This window comes from Rosa rugosa, chromosome 3 (assembly GCF_958449725.1).
Source record: "Rosa rugosa chromosome 3, drRosRugo1.1, whole genome shotgun sequence".
Classification (NCBI taxonomy): Eukaryota; Viridiplantae; Streptophyta; class Magnoliopsida; order Rosales; family Rosaceae; genus Rosa; species Rosa rugosa.
In genome coordinates this window covers 47,265,165-47,284,558 of record NC_084822.1, presented here as the reverse complement: position 1 = coordinate 47,284,558, position 19,394 = coordinate 47,265,165, and the positions used below count along the sequence as shown (strand labels likewise).

The following is a 19,394-nucleotide window of genomic DNA, read 5'->3' as shown; positions in this document are numbered from 1 at the left end:
TAATTTAACTTGATAAGTGATAACTATAACAACACCAATAATGTTGATATAAAATGAAGTTACAAATCCATCAGTTAGCTACAAATTAAGGACTTCTTCGAGGCCCTTTCTAAATTAGTCTGAAATTTTGAGCCGTTGATTTCATGCATTTATTAGTAACCCATACAAAAAACTATTATTATTGTGTAGCAAAAAAAAAAAAAAGGGGAAGAAGAAGAAGAGAAAAGATGGCTTCTGAGGTCAAATTTTGTGTACCATGACTTCTACGTCTAGAGGGTCCAACAAGGGCAACTGTATGGAAACATTCCAACTTAAAATAACAAGCTATACTTGTAAGCCTCACTTGTGAAACCACAGGATGGTGAATTCAGTGTTCACATAATCCTAAACTTTTTAGTCTATATATACTGATTTTGTTAAACAACCTCCCCACATATCTCAGATCTTCTGGTCAATTTCATGAGCAAGCTTAGGCCAACATATATCAACATGGGTGTCATCAATTTGAGCCAGGAGTTTACTAGTCCAGTAGATGCAGCAAGATTGTTCAAGGCCTTGATCATCGACTCCCACAACCTCATCCCAAGACTCATGCCTCAGGCCATTAAGAGCATCGAAATCATTCAGGGCGATGGAGGAGCAGGAACCATCAAACAGATCAATTTTGCTGAGGGTATCAATTAGTCATACCTAATTCAAATCATCATCACATTATGGTCATTGCTTTGTGATTTTGACCATGTCATGTGTTTATATTATGCAGGTACTCGTTTCAAGTACATGAAGAACAGAATAGACACCCTGGATGTAGAAAACTTGATGTGCAAGTACACGCTGATTGAAGGCGATGTATTGGAGGACAAGATTAAGTCTATTGCTTATGAGGTGAGGTTTGTACCTTCTGCAAATGGAGGATGTGTTTGTAAGATGATGAGTGAGTACCAAGCTGTTGGTGACTTTGAGATCAATGAGGAAGAGATCAGGGGTGGCAAGGAAAGAGCAATGGGAATGTACAAAGTAGTTGAAGCTTACCTCTTCGAAAGTCCTGGTGCTTACGAATAGCTGCAGCCTTGCCTGAGCTTCCTTTTCTTTTCGGGTCAACTTTCACAATTCAAGTAGTTATTTTCATCGAGTGCCTTTTGGTTGTAAATTTCTAATCTTTGTTCGACTTGGACATGAGATAAAAATAAACTTTAGTGATAATTACAGAAGTTTATAGTTAACCTGTATCTGCTAAAGCTACAGAATACTTGTTTCTGTTTGATGCTTTAAGTTCAAAACAAATGTGCTAAGATGAGTAAGATTTAATGTCGTATACTAGTAGGAATACTACCAAACTGAATATTAAACAATGACATATGATCCTTCTACAATAGCAGCCGGGGACCCAAGCCAGAAATAATAATAGTACACAATGCAGGGGTCTGTTCATTACCAAACTTTATAATTTTAGCAGATGGTCAATTTTCCTAAGCTTTGTGAAAAAAAAATAATTGGATAAGTACAGATGCTGAGAAAATGAAAGACCAGGTAAGAAACAACTCAGTTTCAACAACCTCAAAGTGCCAGAATGAATATCATTGATTAATCTGGGAGCAATCACAAATTACATGAATGTAATTACATTGCAAGTTTGTAACTAAAGATATTGAAAGAAAAACTCAGAAATTAACAATTGAAGCAAAGTTCTATCTGCAAAATTTCCTTGTACACGAATCAAGAGTAATGGGGCTGTAATACATGAGCATATATACTATCAAGATGCAACAGCACTTCAAAAGATTAATCTCATGGGAAGGTACTGATTGATCATGCTTGTTTGTATAAATTGGAGATTTATTGGAAAAATCAATGTATAAGTGCAAGCTAGCTCTTGGTATCTCTGATGTACAGAATAGATGATTTTTTCTTTTTTCTTTTGGCATCTCAAAAATCTGTAGCATAATTGTAAGGGTATAAGGAAAAGAAGCAAGATGAGGAACCATTAAAAGATGATTCCTTGAGGTCTGAACATGGTTCTGGAGAAACCTTCTGGGAAAACCCCTTCACATCGGAACAGAACCATGAGCTAGAAGAATCCCAAGTCACGGAGAATGACACATTTGAGAGACAAATAGATGTGAAAGGTGATTCGTAGATTCCAGAAAAATTCCCAGCAAATGTAATATTACTGCCGACCATGTTGTCAAAGGTGATTCCTTTAACAAATGGAACTTGATCAGGGTCAAACTTATCATCAGGATGAGAGCCACTCTGACCAGTGACCTGAATTGCTGTGTGAATGTTGTGCATTTCTACATTCGATATAACAATGTCTTTCATATATCCTCCTCTTCCTCTAGTTGTCTTGAGTGCAATGCCAACGAATGAGTTAGACAGATGAAGTCGCTCTACTAGTACGTTTAAAATGCCTCCAGACATCTCACTCCCAAATGCCAGGCCGGAGCCTAAAGAAGATTGAAGGTTGACGGCCCGGATGTGTACACTTTTGGTCGGTTTGCCATAGGCGATTCCATACTCATCCCAACCGCTCTTAAGAACAATTGCATCATGACCCATACTAATGTTGCAGTTCTCAATGCAAACATGCTCAGAAGAATCTGAAAGTCAAAATTATAGACGTATTACAGAACACAAATAATCCAGGCTCTTGGCAGGTTTCAGATACAACTATATATCTATGAACATTATTTAAGACATTTCAAATTTCAATATCCATCTCAGAGAAGAACAAGCACATCAGAAAAGTATATACAGTCGAAACATAAAACAACAGAGCAGCATTAGTTAAAAGGTCTGGAAAGCAGAGTTTGACGAACCTGGGACTATTCCGCTAGTATATGGAGATGCAGGAGAAGCATGAACAGTTAAGTTTTGGACTTTCACATACCTGTATTATTGAACGAAACGTATAAGACACTGCACAAGCATACAAGAAATTAAACGTGACTTTGACCTCATAACTCACAAGCAGTACCTGCAATATGTAGGATGAATGTTCCAAGCAGGGGAGTTCAAGAAAGTCAGATTCGATATAACGATATTATCACATCTGGTGAATTCCACAAGATGTGGTCTGCTGTAATTCAACGAATGAGAGCTGAATTGCTCCCACCACACAGAACCCTGTCCATCTATGGTTCCATTACCACCTGCTTTCACACAATTTTGGAGAAGTTAAACATAAACAATATATGCTCCAATAATCTCATCAGACAACTATACATTTATGTATGAACAGATCCTCACCTGTTATCACCACATCTTGTAGATCATCACCGTTGATCAAGCTACGATATCTCCAACCTGGAAAATCAATCCCGCGACCATAAGAAGGCAGGGGTTCCTCAATTTCCCAGTGAGTATAGTCCTGCACAAGACCATAGATTGCAAACGTACATTACTAAAACTGATGACTCTATTAGAACAAACCAGCTAGCATATCACAAGTTAAATCAGCTAAGTGGTTTAACCTGGGATCCAAGAATAGTTGCACCGGTCTCAAGGAAGAGCGTGAGGTGGCTGGTGAGGTTAAAGCTCCCAGTGAGCCACCGGCCAGGCGGAACATAGAGCTGAGCACCACCCTTGTCAGCAAATGACTTGACATAGAAAACGGCATTTTGGAAAGCTACTGTGTTCAATGTTTTCCCATCTCCGACTGCCCCAAACTCCAAAAGAGACACACTGTGAGGCCTGGGATTCAATGCCTTCTTGTTCTCACATTCTCCATCGTACTGTAATGCACTAGTAAATCCCAGAACCAAAACCAGCGCCAACTGAAAATAAGAAAAAACAACAAGAAAAGGTTGAACCACAGTTGGATGCCTACCTGTTACACACCATATCCAATCAATCAGCACACAAAACTCAAACGTCTTCTACACAAACCCAGATCATGAAAATCGAAAATGACAAACCCGAAATTAATCGAAAATCTATTCCAAGATCAAAAGCAACGTACTTACTAGCCTCTTCATGAGTCTTTCCACCCTTCTCAACAAACACCAGCTAAACTCTGACAACGGGAGGCTCTAAAACTCTAGAGAACGAAAAAATCAAAAAAAAGAAAAGAGGGAGAAGTAAGAGCTTTTGTGTATATAATGCCAATGAAAATGAAGTAGATGGAAACAAAAAAAACAGAAATGAGGGTGGTAAAAGAAAGCGACAGCTTAAAAAAAGAAAAAGCCAGCTCCTTCCTTGATTTACATTTTTTGTTACAGAACCATAACAAAAGCAATTTCCACGCATCAAAGTTGGAAATGCTCAATTTGATTTTCGGTTACACTTTGACACAGCAAATTCCAGGCCCAAAAATCATATCATTGCCGACACAATTCTGCCCTGAAAGCCTCAACAGAGAGAAAGTTTTGTAATTTAATCATTAAATATGATTTGGAATTTAACGAATTTAAAGGGACCATATACGTCGAATACTGACGACGGAGCCGTCGTACGCTGGCGTCAGGAACGCCGGACAGCAACCGATTGTGGCGTCAGCATGAGGGGCCCGCCGGGACCCTGTTGTGTTCGGCAGCTACTTTAATTAGGGGGGAGACCTTCTGTCTGTGCCTGCGGTGATTTGCTGAGTTTGATTATTCGTTTCCTCGTACGGTCACATATAGAATTCTGGGATTCACAGTACTTATTATGCCTTTTACAACACGTCTCGTCTTGTCTTTGTTTTTACCTTTTTACTTTTTTACTTTTTAACACTTTCTTTTTTGTTTGGTGACTTGTTTTACCAAAACTTGCGGCGCCATATGTTGCAGACCTAGTGCCAAGCAGTCCATTTGAAATTTAAGGTGAATTCATTGGTCAAAAGTAAAAATATTTAGTCTTTAAAGTTATCTCAAATAACGAGTTGAGTAAGAGTTGCGTAGTAACTAGAGTAACTCATCATCTTTGATAGAAAGTAAGAAAAGAACAACTCTCATAGATTCAATTGCGACTATAAGGCAACTAGAGCAAAATTATGAGCATATAAAATATTTTTTTCATTGCGTAAACTACTCATCATTTACGTATAATCTATGTAAGTAATATTATTATATGTCAATAAGTTTTGGTCAGACAACTTGGTGACCAATTTTAATGGTTCGCACCCAAAATTTCTACCTCCTATTCACATCATAAAGACCTTACATTTTAAATGGTTTTGCAGTAAAGTTTGTAGTGTACGTTCTAAGCTCTAACTACGCATAACCACAAAATCTGCAGTGAAAAGTGCCCAAGTCTTGTAATAAATAGTTAGGAAACACCATATAGTTCATACACAAGTTGATCATACCAAATACAAGTTACATGTGATGTAGGTGAGCAATATTAGCTGACCACTGGCAACTTGATCATGAGAACATGTAGTGATATCCGAGGTCATGCTTTTAAGTATAGTGTTTAAAGGAGACAATCACATGGTGAATCCGCCACAATATGTGGCGGAGGTAACCACGCAACCAAGCTGAGCAGCTAACCGGAAACTGCCGCCACAGATCCAACGCCTTATTGCACCAGATTTCATTTCCAAAGGGTTTTGCTTCTCCTTTTCTTCCTCTTTTTGTTTCTGAAGTTGGGAAGCAAATGTGTCAATCATGAGTAGTTGAGTACTAGCTAGTGGCCCCTGAGCGACAAATTTGGTTGTTCACTATAACGGTCAATGTCCGTAACTTTGATAAAGTTTGATTTCAATATACGCCGGCCGGCCCAGCTTTCCTCTCATCAGTTCTTGTAGCATGCAGTAGCAGTAGGGTCTCATATCTGCAGGAGATCGAGTGAGGGGTCCTCGTGCTTCCTACCAGATTCATCAATCTACTCCAAGCGTGAAAATTGTTCTTATTTTCTTAATCAAAAACCTCGCACTCTCTATTCGATCTTTACCTCTAATAGCATCATTCAATTGATTGAAAGATCTTTTGCGATAGAACATTATTTTGCTCAAACCCAAGCGGACAGATGTTTGGTGTTCCAATGAGTGGCCGGACTAGACATGACTTAACTAACGGACCAGTTGCAGTCATGCCACACGAAGCGTTAGTGGTTCAATTTCTCGTTCATTCTCGTATTGTCTTTTGTTTATCGCGCTCATTTTTTGCTATGTTTGGCACAAATGCAATGCTCATTAATGTTGTGACACGTAATAGTGCATGTGTGTTCCAAACACAAACCCATTTGTAATAGTTCAACCCCGTGACTAAAAAAATGAACATATCACATTCTTTGAATAGCTTGTTAGATTAATTTGATGGTCCTGAGTTTGAGTCACTGTGGGGGTAGGAGTGAAATCATTTGATCCTCTTTTTGAACATAGGGAAAAAAAATTTGATTGTCCGACCGCCTCACATTGCTTCCTCTTTTTGAATATAGAAAAAAACAAAAAATTTGATGGTACATTGCTTGTCATACCGTGGACATAGAATCAATCAACTGACTGCATGAGCGAGACTGCCAATACATGATCGTCCAATTTAAATTTGGGCCCGCCCGTTCTACAGATCTACATCGGCCCAATAGCCAGTTGGGTTCGTTGGGAGATTGCGTATCCGATTTTCTCTCTCACATAAACAGTCCAAAACGACCCACGCCGCCCAATAATTTCGACCCGACTCCCAGTCCTTCCATACTTCTCGCCCATCATCTCTCAACTCCGATCACTGTGACCTCAACCACCGCTCTGCTTTTGCTTTCAGCTCGAGCCCTATGGCGATGTACGTCATTTCACGGCGAGTAACCGCCGGATCGACGCAGTTAACGGCGTTCCGTTACGCCACTACTTGCTGGAGGAACTATTCGACGTCGTTTCGCGAGGAAAGGGACACCTTTGGACCCATTCTCGTCCCCTCAGACAAGTAAGTAGCTACTCTCACCACCTCCTCCTTCATTTTATCGTTCGCTTTTGACGTGATTCGATTTATTCAAACAAACACAGACTATGGGGAGCTCAAACTCAGAGATCGTTGCAGAACTTCGATATCGGCGGCGACCGCGAACGAATGCCGGAGCCTATTATTCGCGCCTTCGGTGTCCTCAAGAAATGTGCTGCCAAGGTTTTGATTCTTTTGTTTTTGACTGGCTGACTGAGTTTGATAGATGCTGTTTGATGAATTGCCTAGCTGAAATTAAAACCGGTGCAGGTGAACATGGAGTATGGTCTTGACCAATCTATAGGGAAAGCTATAATGCAGGCTGCACAAGAAGTGGCCGAGGGGAAGCTAAATCAGCACTTTCCACTTGTTGTGTGGCAAACTGGTAGTGGAACACAAAGCAACATGAATGCCAATGAGGTTGGTTTTCGACGACTAATGTGAAACAAACTATTCGGTCGCATTGATATTGCTTATACTGCTTGGTGAATATAATTGATGGAATGGGATTGTGTACAGGTCATTGCAAACAGAGCAGCTGAGATACTTGGACATAAGCGCGGCGAGAAGTTTGTGCATCCGAATGACCATGTTAATAGATCACAGTCTTCTAATGACACTTTCCCATCTGTATGTCTTTTCTTTTAATTTGTTGTCCTTATTATTCTCTTGCTTCTCACTGTGTGCTAACCAGGGTGTTTTATTTCCAGGTCATGCACATTGCAGCTGCGATGGAAGTAAATTCAAGACTGGTACCAAATTTGAAAACATTGCATTCTTCGCTACAACAAAAGGTTTTGTTTCTCTCATATATAAATATATTGATTTGTAGCTTTAAGTAGTTTTTATTTCATTTATTTATTTATTTTGTCTGTAAAGAGGTGAAAACATGTTTATGATTCCATCTGTTCTAATATGACCAGTCGGATGAGTTCAAAGATATTGTTAAAATTGGACGCACTCACACACAAGATGCAACACCTTTGACTCTTGGGCAAGAGTTTAGCGGCTATTCTACACAGGTATGCTTCCTTTCCCCTTGCATTGATTGATTTGAGCCACTTTTCCTCCTTTACAATGGCATGACATTCTGGATATCTATTTATTGAGAGACTTATTAATAGCTCTTCTCTTTGGCTGCAGGTGAAGTATGGAATCGAGCGAGTCTTGTGCACTCTACCCCACATGTATCAGGTACTCAAATGACTCTCATTTGGTTTCACTGCCTTCTTGTCTTTTCCTTCGTCAGTACTGATTAGTTGATTTCATTTGAGCAGCTGGCACAGGGTGGTACTGCTGTTGGGACTGGATTGAATACAAAGAAGGGGTATGAATTTAAGAATATTCACCTCTTCGTTGTTATATCTCCTTATTTTTGTCTGCAATGGCATTGTTATGTACTTTTGGTTGTAAGAATCATGCCTTCATCTCGATTTTTTCTTTCTTTCTTGTTTTGATGTTTCAAGATTTAACTTTCTTAGATTTGGACTGCTACGTGCTCTGTAATTTAACATTCATTATAAATTCTAACTGTCATTGTAGAGTACTTGTGTTTCTTTACATTTGTAGTGATGTCATGTCTTCCCATCTTCTAGAATGAGTAATTGCTGTGATCCAGATTTTGTGATACTGACAGTACTTTTGTGCCTATCACGTAGATTTGATGTAAAGATAGCCGCAGCAGTAGCTGATGAAACAAACTTACCATTTGTCACCGCAGAAAACAAGTTTGAAGCTTTGGTTAGTAACTGACTAAAAGCTATCTCTTCTTCTTTGGGTAGAAGAGATTTTCAACTAAATCTAGCATTTGGTACATATTTTTGCATCTTTTACAACAAATTAATGTTGCATCATTGATGCATTTGGTTTTTGTGCCAGGCTGCACATGATGCTTTTGTGGAAACTAGTGGAGCCCTGAATACAGTTGCTACTTCTTTGATGAAAATAGCTAATGACATACGTTTATTAGGAAGGTTTGTCTGCTAGTTGGCTGATACATGATTTTTCCTCATCCCCTCTTGTCATGCCCTTAGTATTTTATGAATTTCATGGTGCTTTCATTGTACAGTGGTCCACGATGTGGTCTTGGTGAACTCATTCTTCCTGAAAATGAGCCTGGAAGCAGCATTATGCCGGTAAAACTCCCAAATCTTTCCCATCATCATTACACGACTCAAAGGAGTTTCCCACTGTACTTACGTTTTGACTGAGTCCATTCTGTTTCAGGGGAAGGTTAACCCAACCCAGTGTGAGGCTATCACAATGGTTTGTGCTCAGGTAAAGTATATTCAATTCTATTCTGTGAAGATAATATACAAAATAAGGTAGTCATTAGCAAGTTGTTATGATATTTGGATATAGTAGTCTTAATATTTATAAGTTTCCGTTTTAAGCTTCTTCTTTTTTAATGTCATGCAGGTTATGGGTAACAATGTGGCCATTACAGTAGGTGGATCTAATGGTCATTTTGAACTAAATGTATTCAAGCCAATGATTGCTAGTGCTCTCCTACACGTAAGTTCTGCTGTAAATTTTGATGATTTTTATTTGAAAAATGTGGTACTTACCTGTACATTACAACTAAACTCTATCAACTGGGTAGGCACATTTCTTGCTTTTTAAAAATTTCTCTTGCTCTGGAGTTTTCAGCATTATAAAAAATGAAAATTAATTTAAATGGAATCCTCTTTGATCTGCGTCTGAAAATTTCCTGAAATGTGCATTCTGGTATTTAATTGTAGTTTGCCTAGGATATATTTGTATAAATATTTTATTTTCAATACTTGGACACCATGTGACTTTTTTGGTTCTCGTTATGATGGACCTGTCCAAGGATTTATCCTTACAGTTGTCTACAAGTATGTGCTTGATTTCGTTTTGGGAATCTTTTGCCCCTACTACATCACCAAATACATTGGCACTTGTTCACTCAGCTGGTGTTTTGACACTTTACTGGCAGTCTGTTAGATTACTTGGGGATGCATCTGCTTCCTTTGAAAAGAACTGTGTTAGAGGAATTGAAGCCAACAGGGAAAGAATCTCAAAGTTACTTCATGAGGTTAGTTTAAACTTTGTGAAGAATATTGAACTTTGTAATAATATCCCCAGCTAACTGATTCTTTTTCTTCTTCTCTTGGTGTATGTCAAATGAATGGCACTGCAGTCACTGATGTTGGTCACGTCCTTGAATCCTGTAAGATAACTGATTTTACTTTCCCAGACACATGTCAATCTTTTCTCATGTTCTCTTTTTAATGAAATAAGAATGATATTCTTGCTCCTGTTTCAGAAAATTGGTTATGACAATGCTGCGGCAGTTGCAAAGAAAGCCCACAAGGAAGGATCCACTTTGAAGGTATTTACTGTACCCTTGTTTGAGTGAAAATTTCTCTGTTGCAAATTCTTGTGCTGAAAAATTAGGAGTTCATAAATAGTGACATTATTTGTTCTGGTGTAACGGCTGGCTCAGCTGAAACTCTAAGTGCTGGAACATGTTTCCATTCTTGTTTGACACAGAAAGCTCATGGTATTATTAAAGCATGTGTTGAGTATAGGATGCATAGGCATAAGTAGGAAGCATGAAATAAATGCAACACATTGAGACCATTAAAGTGCTTAGTACCTAGTTGATTTTGCAGTAGTTATTTGAATCTTTTGCTTCTTTGGATAGTTGATCTTAAGTACTTAACAATGAAGATATTACAATTCTGCAGGATGCTGCATTAAAACTTGGGGTGCTAACGAGTGAAGAGTTTGATAATCTTGTGGTGCCCGAGAAGATGATTGGCCCGTCTGACTGAGTTTCTCAGGATCAAGGCTTTATGTTTCATCATTGCATTTTCTCTCTCCAGATGAAATAATGATTCAACATTGATGTGATTCATAATGATTACAAACTATATTCTTGAGGTTTTCCCCACAGTTGAATTGGGTCTCTCAGGGAAATGCCTCCAAATTTTGTAACAATACGTACACTCAGAATAAAATAGAGGAAATATTACTTTACCGTATTGAAGAGAAACATGTGATGAACCTGTTTCTTTCATTTGTATCAACACAGTGAATAGGAGATGAGCGATCTATTTCCTATTAGATATTGAATCGCATTACAACCTAAAGAACATTCTTCTTCATTTCGGCACCCATGGGCACTCACGTTACCCACCACTTTTTGACTCTGGGTTTTCCCCGAAGTTTAGGCGCATCGTCTTTGAATACGTTTAGTGATGCCATTGAATTGTTCATGTAAAATAGTGTAGCCTATCACCCGCTAGCGGGGACCGGAGGACCTCCATGGTAACGCAAGGACTTGCAAGTATAAAGTTTAAAGAAATCAATGTACGTGCATTTCAGAAGGGATATATGCACCACAGAATAATTTTATATAATTGCTTAGAGGTTCATACTTTTGGCGCCAACAGCGGTTAGCCGGCCATAGTAGATATTTATTTATGGAGAAATACAAAAATAGTCCTACCCAAGTCTAAAATTTAGATGCTAAGAATTTGCGGGAGTACTTTTCTCTTCGGCTCACAGGATTCAAAGAAGATTGTATTTCTATTGGCCGAAACAGAGAAAGAGGATTAAACAAGTAACCAAGTACGTAAAAACTAATTTCATCAGAGAACACAGAACAATGACATCTGATTCAGCGTCATTTAGAGAGGAACGGGACACATTTGGACCCATAAATGTTCCTTCAGACAAGTAATTAGTGTGCCTCTATCGCCTGCATGGACATTTTCTTTTTCATTTCTATGTTTATTGTGAAGTGGGTTGCTCATTTTAGATGTAATTTTCAGGTTATGGGGAGCGCAGACTCAAAGATCCTTGCAGAATTTCGATATAGGAGGCGAGCATGAACGAATGCCCGAACCTATTATTCGGGCCTTTGGCGTCCTCAAAAAATGTGCTGCCAAGGTTTGATATTTGTTCGACTGACTTGTGGAGTGGGAAAGACAATTGTAAGGACTAGCTTACTTTGGTAAAAATTGGTGCAGGTGAACATGGAGTATGGTCTTGATCAATCTATAGGGAAGGCTATAATGGAAGCTGCCCAAGAAGTGGCTGAGGGAAAGCTAAACCAACATTTTCCACTTGTTGTTTGGCAAACTGGTAGTGGAACCCAAAGCAACATGAATGCCAATGAGGTTGGTTTGCAATCATTCATGTAACCAAACTATTTGGTCCTGTTCATCTTTCTAAATATGATGTTATTGGATTGTGGCCAGGTCATTGCAAACAGAGCAGCTGAGATACTTGGCCATAAGCGCGGGGAGAAGTTTGTGCACCCAAATGACCATGTCAACAAATCACAATCTTCTAACGACACTTTCCCAACTGTAGGGATTTTGATTTGTCTAATTTCGTAGTGGAAGTTGTGTTTTCCACTTGCCATTTTCTTGAAAGTTGTGTGTTATTTCAAATCTCAGGTCATGCACATTGCAGCAGCAATGGAACTAAATTCAAGACTGATACCGAGTTTGAAAGTTTTACATGCTGCTTTAGATTCAAAGGTGTGATTTATTTGGTTGTCCATGAAACGCAGACTGTTATATATCTCATGTATCAAATGTTCAAAAATCTAGTTTTCTTTTTTAAACTTGTTCTTGATTCCATCTTTTCTATCATAACCAGGCTAATGAATTCAAAGACATTGTTAAAATCGGACGTACTCACACGCAAGATGCAACACCTTTGACTCTTGGGCAAGAGTTTAGCGGCTATTCTACACAAGTAAGCTTACTTTTCCTAATGTACAGGTTGATTTACCATGGAGGAATTTTTTCTTTTTACAAGAACAGGAATATAGGATCATATACAGGTCCTAGGACAAGCTTGATATACTTTCTGGAGAGGACTTGTCAATAGCTTTTTGCTTTGGCGGCAGGTGAAGTATGGAATCGATCGAGTCTTGGGCACTCTTCCCCGAATGTATCAGGTTGGCAACTCATTTGATTGTCAGTTGCTTTCCCTGTCCGTTTGTTATTTTGTTTGGATGTTCTGGTTGATTGTTGATTTTGTTTGGGCAGCTTGCACAGGGCGGTACTGCTGTTGGGACTGGATTGAACACGAAGAAGGGGTAAGAATAGCTTTAGGAATATTGAAGTTCATCATATTCTTTTTCATTTCCTACACCTGATTCTGCATTTAATAGAGAGGCATGCTTTGTTAAATTTAAATCATAACTTTCATTGTAGTTTTTTTTAGCATTTTCATTGAGATCTTGTCTCCCTCTTACTTGTTGCTTATTTACTAGCATATAATGTGATCGGGATTTTGCAAAACTCACAGTGGTTATTTTCTGCCTGTCATCTAGATTTGATGTAAAGATAGCTGCAGCGGTAGCTGAGGAAACAAAGTTACCATTTGTTACAGCAGAAAACAAGTTTGAAGCCTTGGTTAGTACTAAGTTTTGTCTTCTTCTTCTGGTTGAGGGGATATTTAACTACATGGAGTACCGGTACAAATCCATGCATCGTATATTTGTATTCGATCGTTCATCTGATATTGCAGCTCTATGTAATTTGGTTTATGCCAGGCGGCCCATGATGCTTTTGTGGAAACTAGTGGAGCCCTAAATACAGTTGGTACTTCTCTGATGAAGATTGCAAATGACATACGTTTCTTAGGAAGGTTTGTCCACTAGTTGGATCATGCATGACACCTGATTTGTGTTCCTCCCCCTCCCATGCCCTTCTTGTGTTTATGAATTTCAAATCATATATGGTGTTTTCATTGTACAGCGGTCCACGTTGTGGCCTTGGTGAACTTAATCTTCCAGAAAACGAGCCTGGAAGCAGCATTATGCCTGTAAAACTCTCATTTCTTACCCATCTTATGTTCAGTACTAGCTTTTTGTATAGATATTGGTCCTACTAAACTTGTCATTTTGACTTGGTTCTTGTTCTGTTTCAGGGAAAGGTTAATCCTACCCAGTGTGAGGCTCTCACAATGGTCTGTGCTCAGGTAAAGTGTCTCTAGTTCTGTAATTTCAAGATAATATGAAATTTTCTGAAGTCATAGAAGTTTTTGGTATGAGCAATTGGTATTGTTTTCTTATGTATGCAGGTTATGGGTAATCATGTGGCCATTACAGTTGGCGGATCAAATGGTCACTTTGAACTTAACGTATTCAAACCGATGATGGCTAGTAATCTTCTACATGTACGTTCGGTTGTATATTGCGACGAATTTTTTCTTGGAAATTGAAATGTTGTTCTTAAATCAAATTCAGATAAAAAAACTGTAGTATTTAAAAAGACTCATCTATTGCAATTAATGTGATAATGCTTTGCTAAGAAACTCACTTGATCCAAATTCATGCACATGTTCACTGAGCTTATGTTGCTGACTCTTTACTGACAGTCTCTAAGGCTACTGGCTGATGCATCTGTCTCATTTGAAAAGAACTGCGTGAAAGGAATTCAAGCCAACAAGGAAAGAATTTCGAAGTTACTTCATGAGGTCAGTTTATTCTTGGCAACGACTCCTCAACTGTTTAGCATGTAAATATTAGATCCCATAGGCTATAGCTAATTGAATTTATGCTCTTTCTTTGTGGAAATCATGGCGTTGCAGTCGCTAATGCTGGTGACCTCCTTGAATCCTGTAAGTTTCTACTCAGCATTTGTGTCTATACGTTCATAATGTACCTTTGAATATTTGTGTTTTACTATTTAGACACATATTCCTGTTTCTGTTGCAGAAAATTGGTTATGACAATGCCGCAGCGGTTGCAAAGAAAGCCCACAAGGAGGGATCAACTTTGAAGGTATATATGAATCAAGGCGCCTTGAGTCCTTTGAATCTTTGGATAGTTTAAATATCGAAACCTAGCAAGTAACAACAATGTAACACTCCTGCAGGAAGCTGCAATGAAACTTGCTGTGCTAACTAGTGAAGAATTTGATAGTCTTGTGGTGCCTGAGAAGATGATCGGTCCATCTGATTAACTGACTTGTTATCATGATCTGCTGGGGAGTAAGTGGTGCCACCGCACCCGGCTCCCCCTCCTAAAGCTTCCAAATTTTCCGGCCAAGCTGTGTACACACACACACACACATATATATATATATATATATATATATATATATATATATATATATATATATATATATATGTACCCTACATACCACTTTGATTTTTTTTTTTTTGAAAGGACCACTTTGATGTATTTTCATGTGAGAGACCATAACTGATGTAACAAATTTTTTGATACAAAACTGGTGTAACAATTACAAGTCTTATTGCCGGCCTTGAGTTGTATACATGTTTCTATCTACCCTTTTGGTGTAGGTAATTATGCATATACAACACTTGATTCTCGATGTTTTAAGTTATTACTTTTCATTCAAGACTGCTTTTGATTTGTTTTAGTGTACACGTGACTCTTGAGTTAACTTTTAAATATTTTGAATGAAGTTTGTGTACAAAATTAATGACGAAAATTATAGCAATTTTAGTTTTTCTAAGCTTCTACTAATTATAACTCATTTTTCATTGTAAAGATCATAATCCATAATTTAGGGTTAAATGAACTTTTGCTATCCCACTAGGCCACTGCTACACTGTTACTCTATTTTCTCCGACTTTTTACTAGCTAGGTTAAAGGGTCTTCACCTATATGATCATCCACTTTCACGAACTGATAATGATATGTATCAAGTGACAAAAAGTAATATATAGACTGTGCCTATTGCCTAATGTTTGCTTCATTTCTCTTTTTCTTTTCAAACAAGTAGCTGGCAGCTGGAAGATCGCCATCATACAATGCACCTTGCCCCCTCTTCCACATTTCTGAGACAGATTAAGTGAACAAGGAGTCAAGGGCCTGCGCGTGCCAATATTTCCCATCCCTTTCATGACTGTGAACTTTTGTCAAATTAAACTTTTTAATTAGAAACTCCATAATCACCAATTAAAATCTTAAACTTGTCCAAATTTGATACCAATTTCTTAAACAAAAAACTTTAAAAAAAAAATTGGACCATTTCTGAATTTATACCTGTCATTTTTACGCATGAGTCATGCTAATTTTCTATTTATCGTTTTAATTTTATCGCATGGTCGAACGGACTGAACAAGAAAGTTTTGAAAAAGAAAAAAAAGAGTTGAAAATCTCAATTGGGTCATTCGCACGTGTAAAAGACCCTTGTATTCTCTCGTTCATCGACTCCTTCGTTGTCTGTGACTACTGACTACGCTTTTTGGCTCCACTTTACTCATCCCACTCCTCATCCTCCTTCTCTGTTTCTGAAATGGGTTAGAAGCTTTGAAGCTCTGCTAGTGATCTTTCACCCTTCACTTTCTCCCATCAAGCTTCAAGCCGGGTAATAATAGCTAAAGTTTCTATCTTTTTTTGGTTATATTCAACTCCTTTGCTTACGAATCAAGTATAGATTTGTTCAAACTTGAGCATTGTGCCCACAACAAACTAAAGATCCTTGCTTTTTTTTTTGAAAGTTTTGAACTTTGATGAAATGAAATGCTAGATTTCATCTGCAACAATAGTAGTTGGATATTAATGATTTGTTTGTCACCTTAAGCATTGTCAAAATCACACCAACAGGAAATTATAGATCTTTGCTCCTTTTGGAAAACTTGAAGTTGTGATGAAATGAAACCAAATTGGGTCATGTCAGTTTGACTAACTCTATCAGTTGTTGTTGTTGTTTGTGATTCATTAAGGTTTAGGACAGTAGCCGCATAATGGAGTCATGTGATTGTGTTGAACCACAATGGCCCCCTGATGAACTTCTGGTGAAGTATCAGTACATCTCTGATGTGTTTATTGCGTTGGCGTATTTCTCAATTCCATTGGAGCTCATATACTTTGTGCAGAAATCCGCTTTCTTCCCATATAGATGGGTGCTTATGCAGTTTGGTGCTTTCATTGTGCTTTGTGGCGCAACCCATTTCATAAACGTGTGGACATTCTCTATGCACACCAAAACTGTTGCCATTGTGATGACTATTGCAAAGGTCTCTTGTGCTGTTGTATCGTGTGCAACGGCGCTGATGCTTGTTCACATTATTCCGGATTTGTTGTCTGTCAAGACCCGGGAGCTCTTTCTCAAGAACAGGGCCGAAGAGCTTGACAGGGAGATGGGCCTTATTCTAACTCAAGAAGAAACAGGAAGGCATGTTAGAATGCTGACACATGAAATTAGAAGCACACTTGACAGACACACTATACTGAAAACCACTCTTGTTGAGCTGGGAAGGACTTTAGGCCTTGAGGAATGCGCTTTGTGGATGCCGTGCAGGAGTGGTATGAACCTTCAACTTTCTCATTCTCTCAACTATGAAGCACAAATTGGGTCTACTGTGCCATTTAGCCTTCCTATAGTTAGTGAAGTTTTCAAGAGCTCTCGAGCAATGCGTATACCATATACCTGCCCCTTGGCCCGGATCAGACCACTCGTGGGAAGATATGTGCAACCTGAGGTTGTTGCTTTGCGTGTACCGCTGTTGAATCTTTCAAATTTCCAAATCAACGACTGGCCTGATGTCTCTGCGAAAAGCTATGCCATCATGGTTCTGATTCTACCAACAGATAGCACTAGAAAGTGGCGAGACCATGAACTTGAACTGGTTGATGTTGTTGCAGATCAGGTATTTTTATTGTTCACCTGTTTCCTTTTCACTAGTTGCCTTAATGTCATAATATTTACCCTTTTGGCTCAGTCCCTAGTTACTTCTTTTGTTTAAATCATCAATTGATAGGATATCTATTAATACAGGTCGCTGTTGCTCTTTCACACGCTGCTATTCTTGAAGAGTCTATGCGAGCCAGTGATCAGCTTGTAGAGCAGAATGTTGCTTTAGATTTGGCCCGGAGAGAGGCAGAGCTGGCAATCCATGCTCGCAACGACTTCCTTGCTGTCCTGAACCATGAAATGAGGACACCAATGCATGCAATTATTGCATTGTCTTCACTTCTTCTAGAAACAGAACTAACACTAGAACATAGGGTTATGATAGAATCGATACTAAAGAGTAGCAACCTTTTGGAAACTCTTATTAATGATGTTCTAGATCTTTCTAGACTTGAAGATGGCAGCGTAGACTTGGACATTGGAAAGTTTAACCTCCATGGAGTTTTCAGAGAGGTAAGTTTTCCGGATTCTGGCTTCAGTATATACTTCCCAAAAATTCCATTAATGAGCACTTACACTAGGCATGTCTCTAAACTGTAGGCAATCAATTTGATAAAGCCTATTGCAACTGTGAAGAAGTTGTCGATGACTTTAATTCTGGCCCCAGATGTGCCTGTGTGTGCTGTTGGAGATGAGAACCGGCTTATGCAAACTATTTTAAATGTTGCTGGTAATGCTGTCAAGTTTACAAAGGAGGGTTATATTTCAGTTATAGCATCTATTGCAAAACCAGATTCTTCAAGAGATTGGCGACCGCCTGAATTTTATCCAGCGTCAAGTGACGGCCATTTTTACCTACGAGTTCAGGTCAGTGCATTCAATTTTTGTACAGTACTGCATCCTACCTCTTTGCGTTTTGAGACTGGGGTTCTCTTAGTCTTCTGTATTCTATGGACAATTGCATTTTTGTGGTTGCAGGGTGTAGTTGTTTTAGCTCAACAATCATGTATTGTGACCCAATGGTATCTCGAAATCTAAAGGGAATACGCCACCACATTAGCTGCATGGTGCTCCCTAATAGTATTTTCTTTTTACTTCTGTGACTTGTTTGTTAATATATTCCTATTGCTGCAGGTTAAAGATTCTGGCAGTGGTATTCTTCCACAAGATATTCCTCATATATTCACCAAATTTGCTCAGCCCAGAAATGGATCCAATCGAGTAAATGATGGTGCAGGACTTGGACTTGCCATTTGCAAACGGTAACATTCGAAATGTCTTCACTTTTCACAATTTCCACATGTCACTATACAGTCTATACCAACTATTTAGTGCTTGGAACTAATGTTGGAGCTATGAAGTTGGGCTGTAGCCTCTGGTATGTTGCCTGTGTATTAACATTATAGTCTCACTTTTTGTATTGACCGGATTAGGTTTGTGAATACCATGGGAGGTCATATTTGGATCGAGAGTGAGGGCATTGACAAGGGGACTCTTGTTGTATTCATCGTCAAACTCGGGATATGCGACAATTGTGGTAATACAACAATAGCACATCAAAAAGTACCCAAAGGGGAGGCAAATCATGGAAGTGCAGATCTCATTGGATACAAACCAGCTTTTAGAGATGGTTACGGTTTAGCTTCAACAAATCCGCGTTATCAAAGAAGTCTTTGACTGCAAATGTCTTTGGCTGCAATAACCGTAAATGTTGTACTAAAAAAGAGAAATTTCGTAGTGTATGGAATGTAGATTTAGAATTTAGTTGATGCTAGAAGAAATTTGCGGTTTATATGATTTATCATTTGCCTGAGTTCATCTATGCAACTGGAGTTAAAAAAAACTCCAAATATTAGGCCCTTTTCGTTATTTCGACCAAAGATCATCGGTATCCTTCTCTGAAAACAAAAGAAAATCTTCAGCATCAGTGATTTTT

The 19,394-nt window shown here is 38.6% G+C and overlaps 5 protein-coding genes and 1 non-coding gene across 14 annotated transcripts; 4 read left to right on the top strand and 2 right to left on the bottom strand.

Moving 5' to 3' along the window:
- The first annotated feature begins 299 nt into the window (after window positions 1-299).
- On the top strand, window positions 300-1,249 carry LOC133736463 (major allergen Pru ar 1-like). Its single transcript, XM_062163960.1, has 2 exons — window positions 300-673; window positions 764-1,249. Exons 1-2 carry the CDS (start codon window positions 460-462, stop codon window positions 1,060-1,062), a joined length of 513 nt encoding a protein of 170 aa, XP_062019944.1. The 5' UTR covers window positions 300-459; the 3' UTR covers window positions 1,063-1,249.
- A 563-nt stretch (window positions 1,250-1,812) lies between these two features.
- Window positions 1,813-4,648, bottom strand: LOC133736461 (probable polygalacturonase). Of its 7 annotated transcripts, XM_062163953.1 has the most exons (8): window positions 4,426-4,648; window positions 4,207-4,341; window positions 3,962-4,039; window positions 3,474-3,829; window positions 3,250-3,370; window positions 2,978-3,152; window positions 2,820-2,890; window positions 1,813-2,600 (listed from the first exon to the last, which is right to left on the bottom strand). In XM_062163953.1, exons 3-8 carry the CDS (start codon window positions 3,975-3,977, stop codon window positions 1,927-1,929), a joined length of 1,413 nt encoding a protein of 470 aa, XP_062019937.1. In that variant the 5' UTR covers window positions 3,978-4,039; window positions 4,207-4,341; window positions 4,426-4,648; the 3' UTR covers window positions 1,813-1,926. The 7 variants fall into 7 exon arrangements, with proteins under 7 accessions (XP_062019937.1, XP_062019936.1, XP_062019940.1 ...); XM_062163952.1 differs by having other exon boundaries at window positions 4,207-4,648; XM_062163956.1 differs by having other exon boundaries at window positions 3,474-3,776; window positions 3,966-4,039; window positions 4,207-4,648.
- A 1,941-nt stretch (window positions 4,649-6,589) lies between these two features.
- LOC133739530 (fumarate hydratase 1, mitochondrial-like) lies at window positions 6,590-10,867 on the top strand. Its single transcript, XM_062167317.1, has 17 exons — window positions 6,590-6,842; window positions 6,923-7,040; window positions 7,128-7,277; window positions 7,377-7,487; window positions 7,568-7,651; window positions 7,781-7,879; window positions 8,001-8,051; window positions 8,135-8,184; window positions 8,516-8,597; window positions 8,736-8,830; window positions 8,926-8,992; window positions 9,084-9,134; window positions 9,276-9,371; window positions 9,817-9,915; window positions 10,021-10,050; window positions 10,147-10,212; window positions 10,571-10,867. Exons 1-17 carry the CDS (start codon window positions 6,694-6,696, stop codon window positions 10,655-10,657), a joined length of 1,485 nt encoding a protein of 494 aa, XP_062023301.1. The 5' UTR covers window positions 6,590-6,693; the 3' UTR covers window positions 10,658-10,867.
- A 520-nt stretch (window positions 10,868-11,387) lies between these two features.
- LOC133739342 (fumarate hydratase 1, mitochondrial) lies at window positions 11,388-15,201 on the top strand. Its single transcript, XM_062167094.1, has 17 exons — window positions 11,388-11,564; window positions 11,660-11,777; window positions 11,858-12,007; window positions 12,089-12,199; window positions 12,290-12,373; window positions 12,495-12,593; window positions 12,748-12,798; window positions 12,890-12,939; window positions 13,177-13,258; window positions 13,399-13,493; window positions 13,604-13,670; window positions 13,776-13,826; window positions 13,929-14,024; window positions 14,226-14,324; window positions 14,439-14,468; window positions 14,566-14,631; window positions 14,726-15,201. Exons 1-17 carry the CDS (start codon window positions 11,494-11,496, stop codon window positions 14,810-14,812), a joined length of 1,407 nt encoding a protein of 468 aa, XP_062023078.1. The 5' UTR covers window positions 11,388-11,493; the 3' UTR covers window positions 14,813-15,201.
- A 634-nt stretch (window positions 15,202-15,835) lies between these two features.
- On the bottom strand, window positions 15,836-15,941 carry LOC133741621 (U6 spliceosomal RNA). Its single transcript, XR_009862062.1, has one exon. It is a non-coding gene; the product is annotated as a U6 spliceosomal RNA (small nuclear RNA).
- An 83-nt stretch (window positions 15,942-16,024) lies between these two features.
- LOC133736152 (probable ethylene response sensor 1) lies at window positions 16,025-19,271 on the top strand. 3 transcript variants are annotated; one of them, XM_062163590.1, is made up of 7 exons: window positions 16,025-16,189; window positions 16,548-17,474; window positions 17,603-17,971; window positions 18,059-18,325; window positions 18,437-18,480; window positions 18,593-18,720; window positions 18,892-19,032. In XM_062163590.1, exons 2-6 carry the CDS (start codon window positions 16,569-16,571, stop codon window positions 18,681-18,683), a joined length of 1,677 nt encoding a protein of 558 aa, XP_062019574.1. In that variant the 5' UTR covers window positions 16,025-16,189; window positions 16,548-16,568; the 3' UTR covers window positions 18,684-18,720; window positions 18,892-19,032. The 3 variants fall into 3 exon arrangements, with proteins under 3 accessions (XP_062019574.1, XP_062019573.1, XP_062019572.1); XM_062163589.1 differs by lacking the exon at window positions 18,437-18,480 and having other exon boundaries at window positions 16,026-16,189; window positions 16,554-17,474; window positions 18,892-19,271; XM_062163588.1 differs by lacking the exon at window positions 18,437-18,480 and having other exon boundaries at window positions 16,026-16,189; window positions 18,892-19,271.
- The last annotated feature ends 123 nt before the right edge of the window (window positions 19,272-19,394 follow it).

Bases quoted from the DNA above. Each gene is read 5' to 3' on its own strand.
- LOC133736463 (XM_062163960.1), top strand. From the start codon at position 460: ATGAGCAAGCTTAGGCCAACATATATCAACATGGGTGTCATCAATTTG. The intron at 674-763 runs GTATCAATTAGT...TATATTATGCAG, and splicing joins ACAGATCAATTTTGCTGAGG to GTACTCGTTTCAAGTACATG.
- LOC133736461 (XM_062163952.1), bottom strand. The intron at 3,153-3,249 runs GTGAGGATCTGT...GTGTGAAAGCAG, and splicing joins ACAAGATGTGGTGATAACAG to GTGGTAATGGAACCATAGAT. The intron at 2,891-2,977 runs GTACTGCTTGTG...TCAATAATACAG, and splicing joins ATTCATCCTACATATTGCAG to GTATGTGAAAGTCCAAAACT.
- LOC133739530 (XM_062167317.1), top strand. From the start codon at position 6,694: ATGGCGATGTACGTCATTTCACGGCGAGTAACCGCCGGATCGACGCAG. The intron at 8,993-9,083 runs GTAAAACTCCCA...ATTCTGTTTCAG, and splicing joins CTGGAAGCAGCATTATGCCG to GGGAAGGTTAACCCAACCCA. The intron at 9,135-9,275 runs GTAAAGTATATT...AATGTCATGCAG, and splicing joins TCACAATGGTTTGTGCTCAG to GTTATGGGTAACAATGTGGC.
- LOC133739342 (XM_062167094.1), top strand. From the start codon at position 11,494: ATGACATCTGATTCAGCGTCATTTAGAGAGGAACGGGACACATTTGGA. The intron at 13,671-13,775 runs GTAAAACTCTCA...GTTCTGTTTCAG, and splicing joins CTGGAAGCAGCATTATGCCT to GGAAAGGTTAATCCTACCCA. The intron at 14,025-14,225 runs GTACGTTCGGTT...CTTTACTGACAG, and splicing joins TGGCTAGTAATCTTCTACAT to TCTCTAAGGCTACTGGCTGA.
- LOC133736152 (XM_062163589.1), top strand. From the start codon at position 16,569: ATGGAGTCATGTGATTGTGTTGAACCACAATGGCCCCCTGATGAACTT. The intron at 18,326-18,592 runs GTCAGTGCATTC...CTATTGCTGCAG, and splicing joins ATTTTTACCTACGAGTTCAG to GTTAAAGATTCTGGCAGTGG. The intron at 18,721-18,891 runs GTAACATTCGAA...TGACCGGATTAG, and splicing joins GGACTTGCCATTTGCAAACG to GTTTGTGAATACCATGGGAG.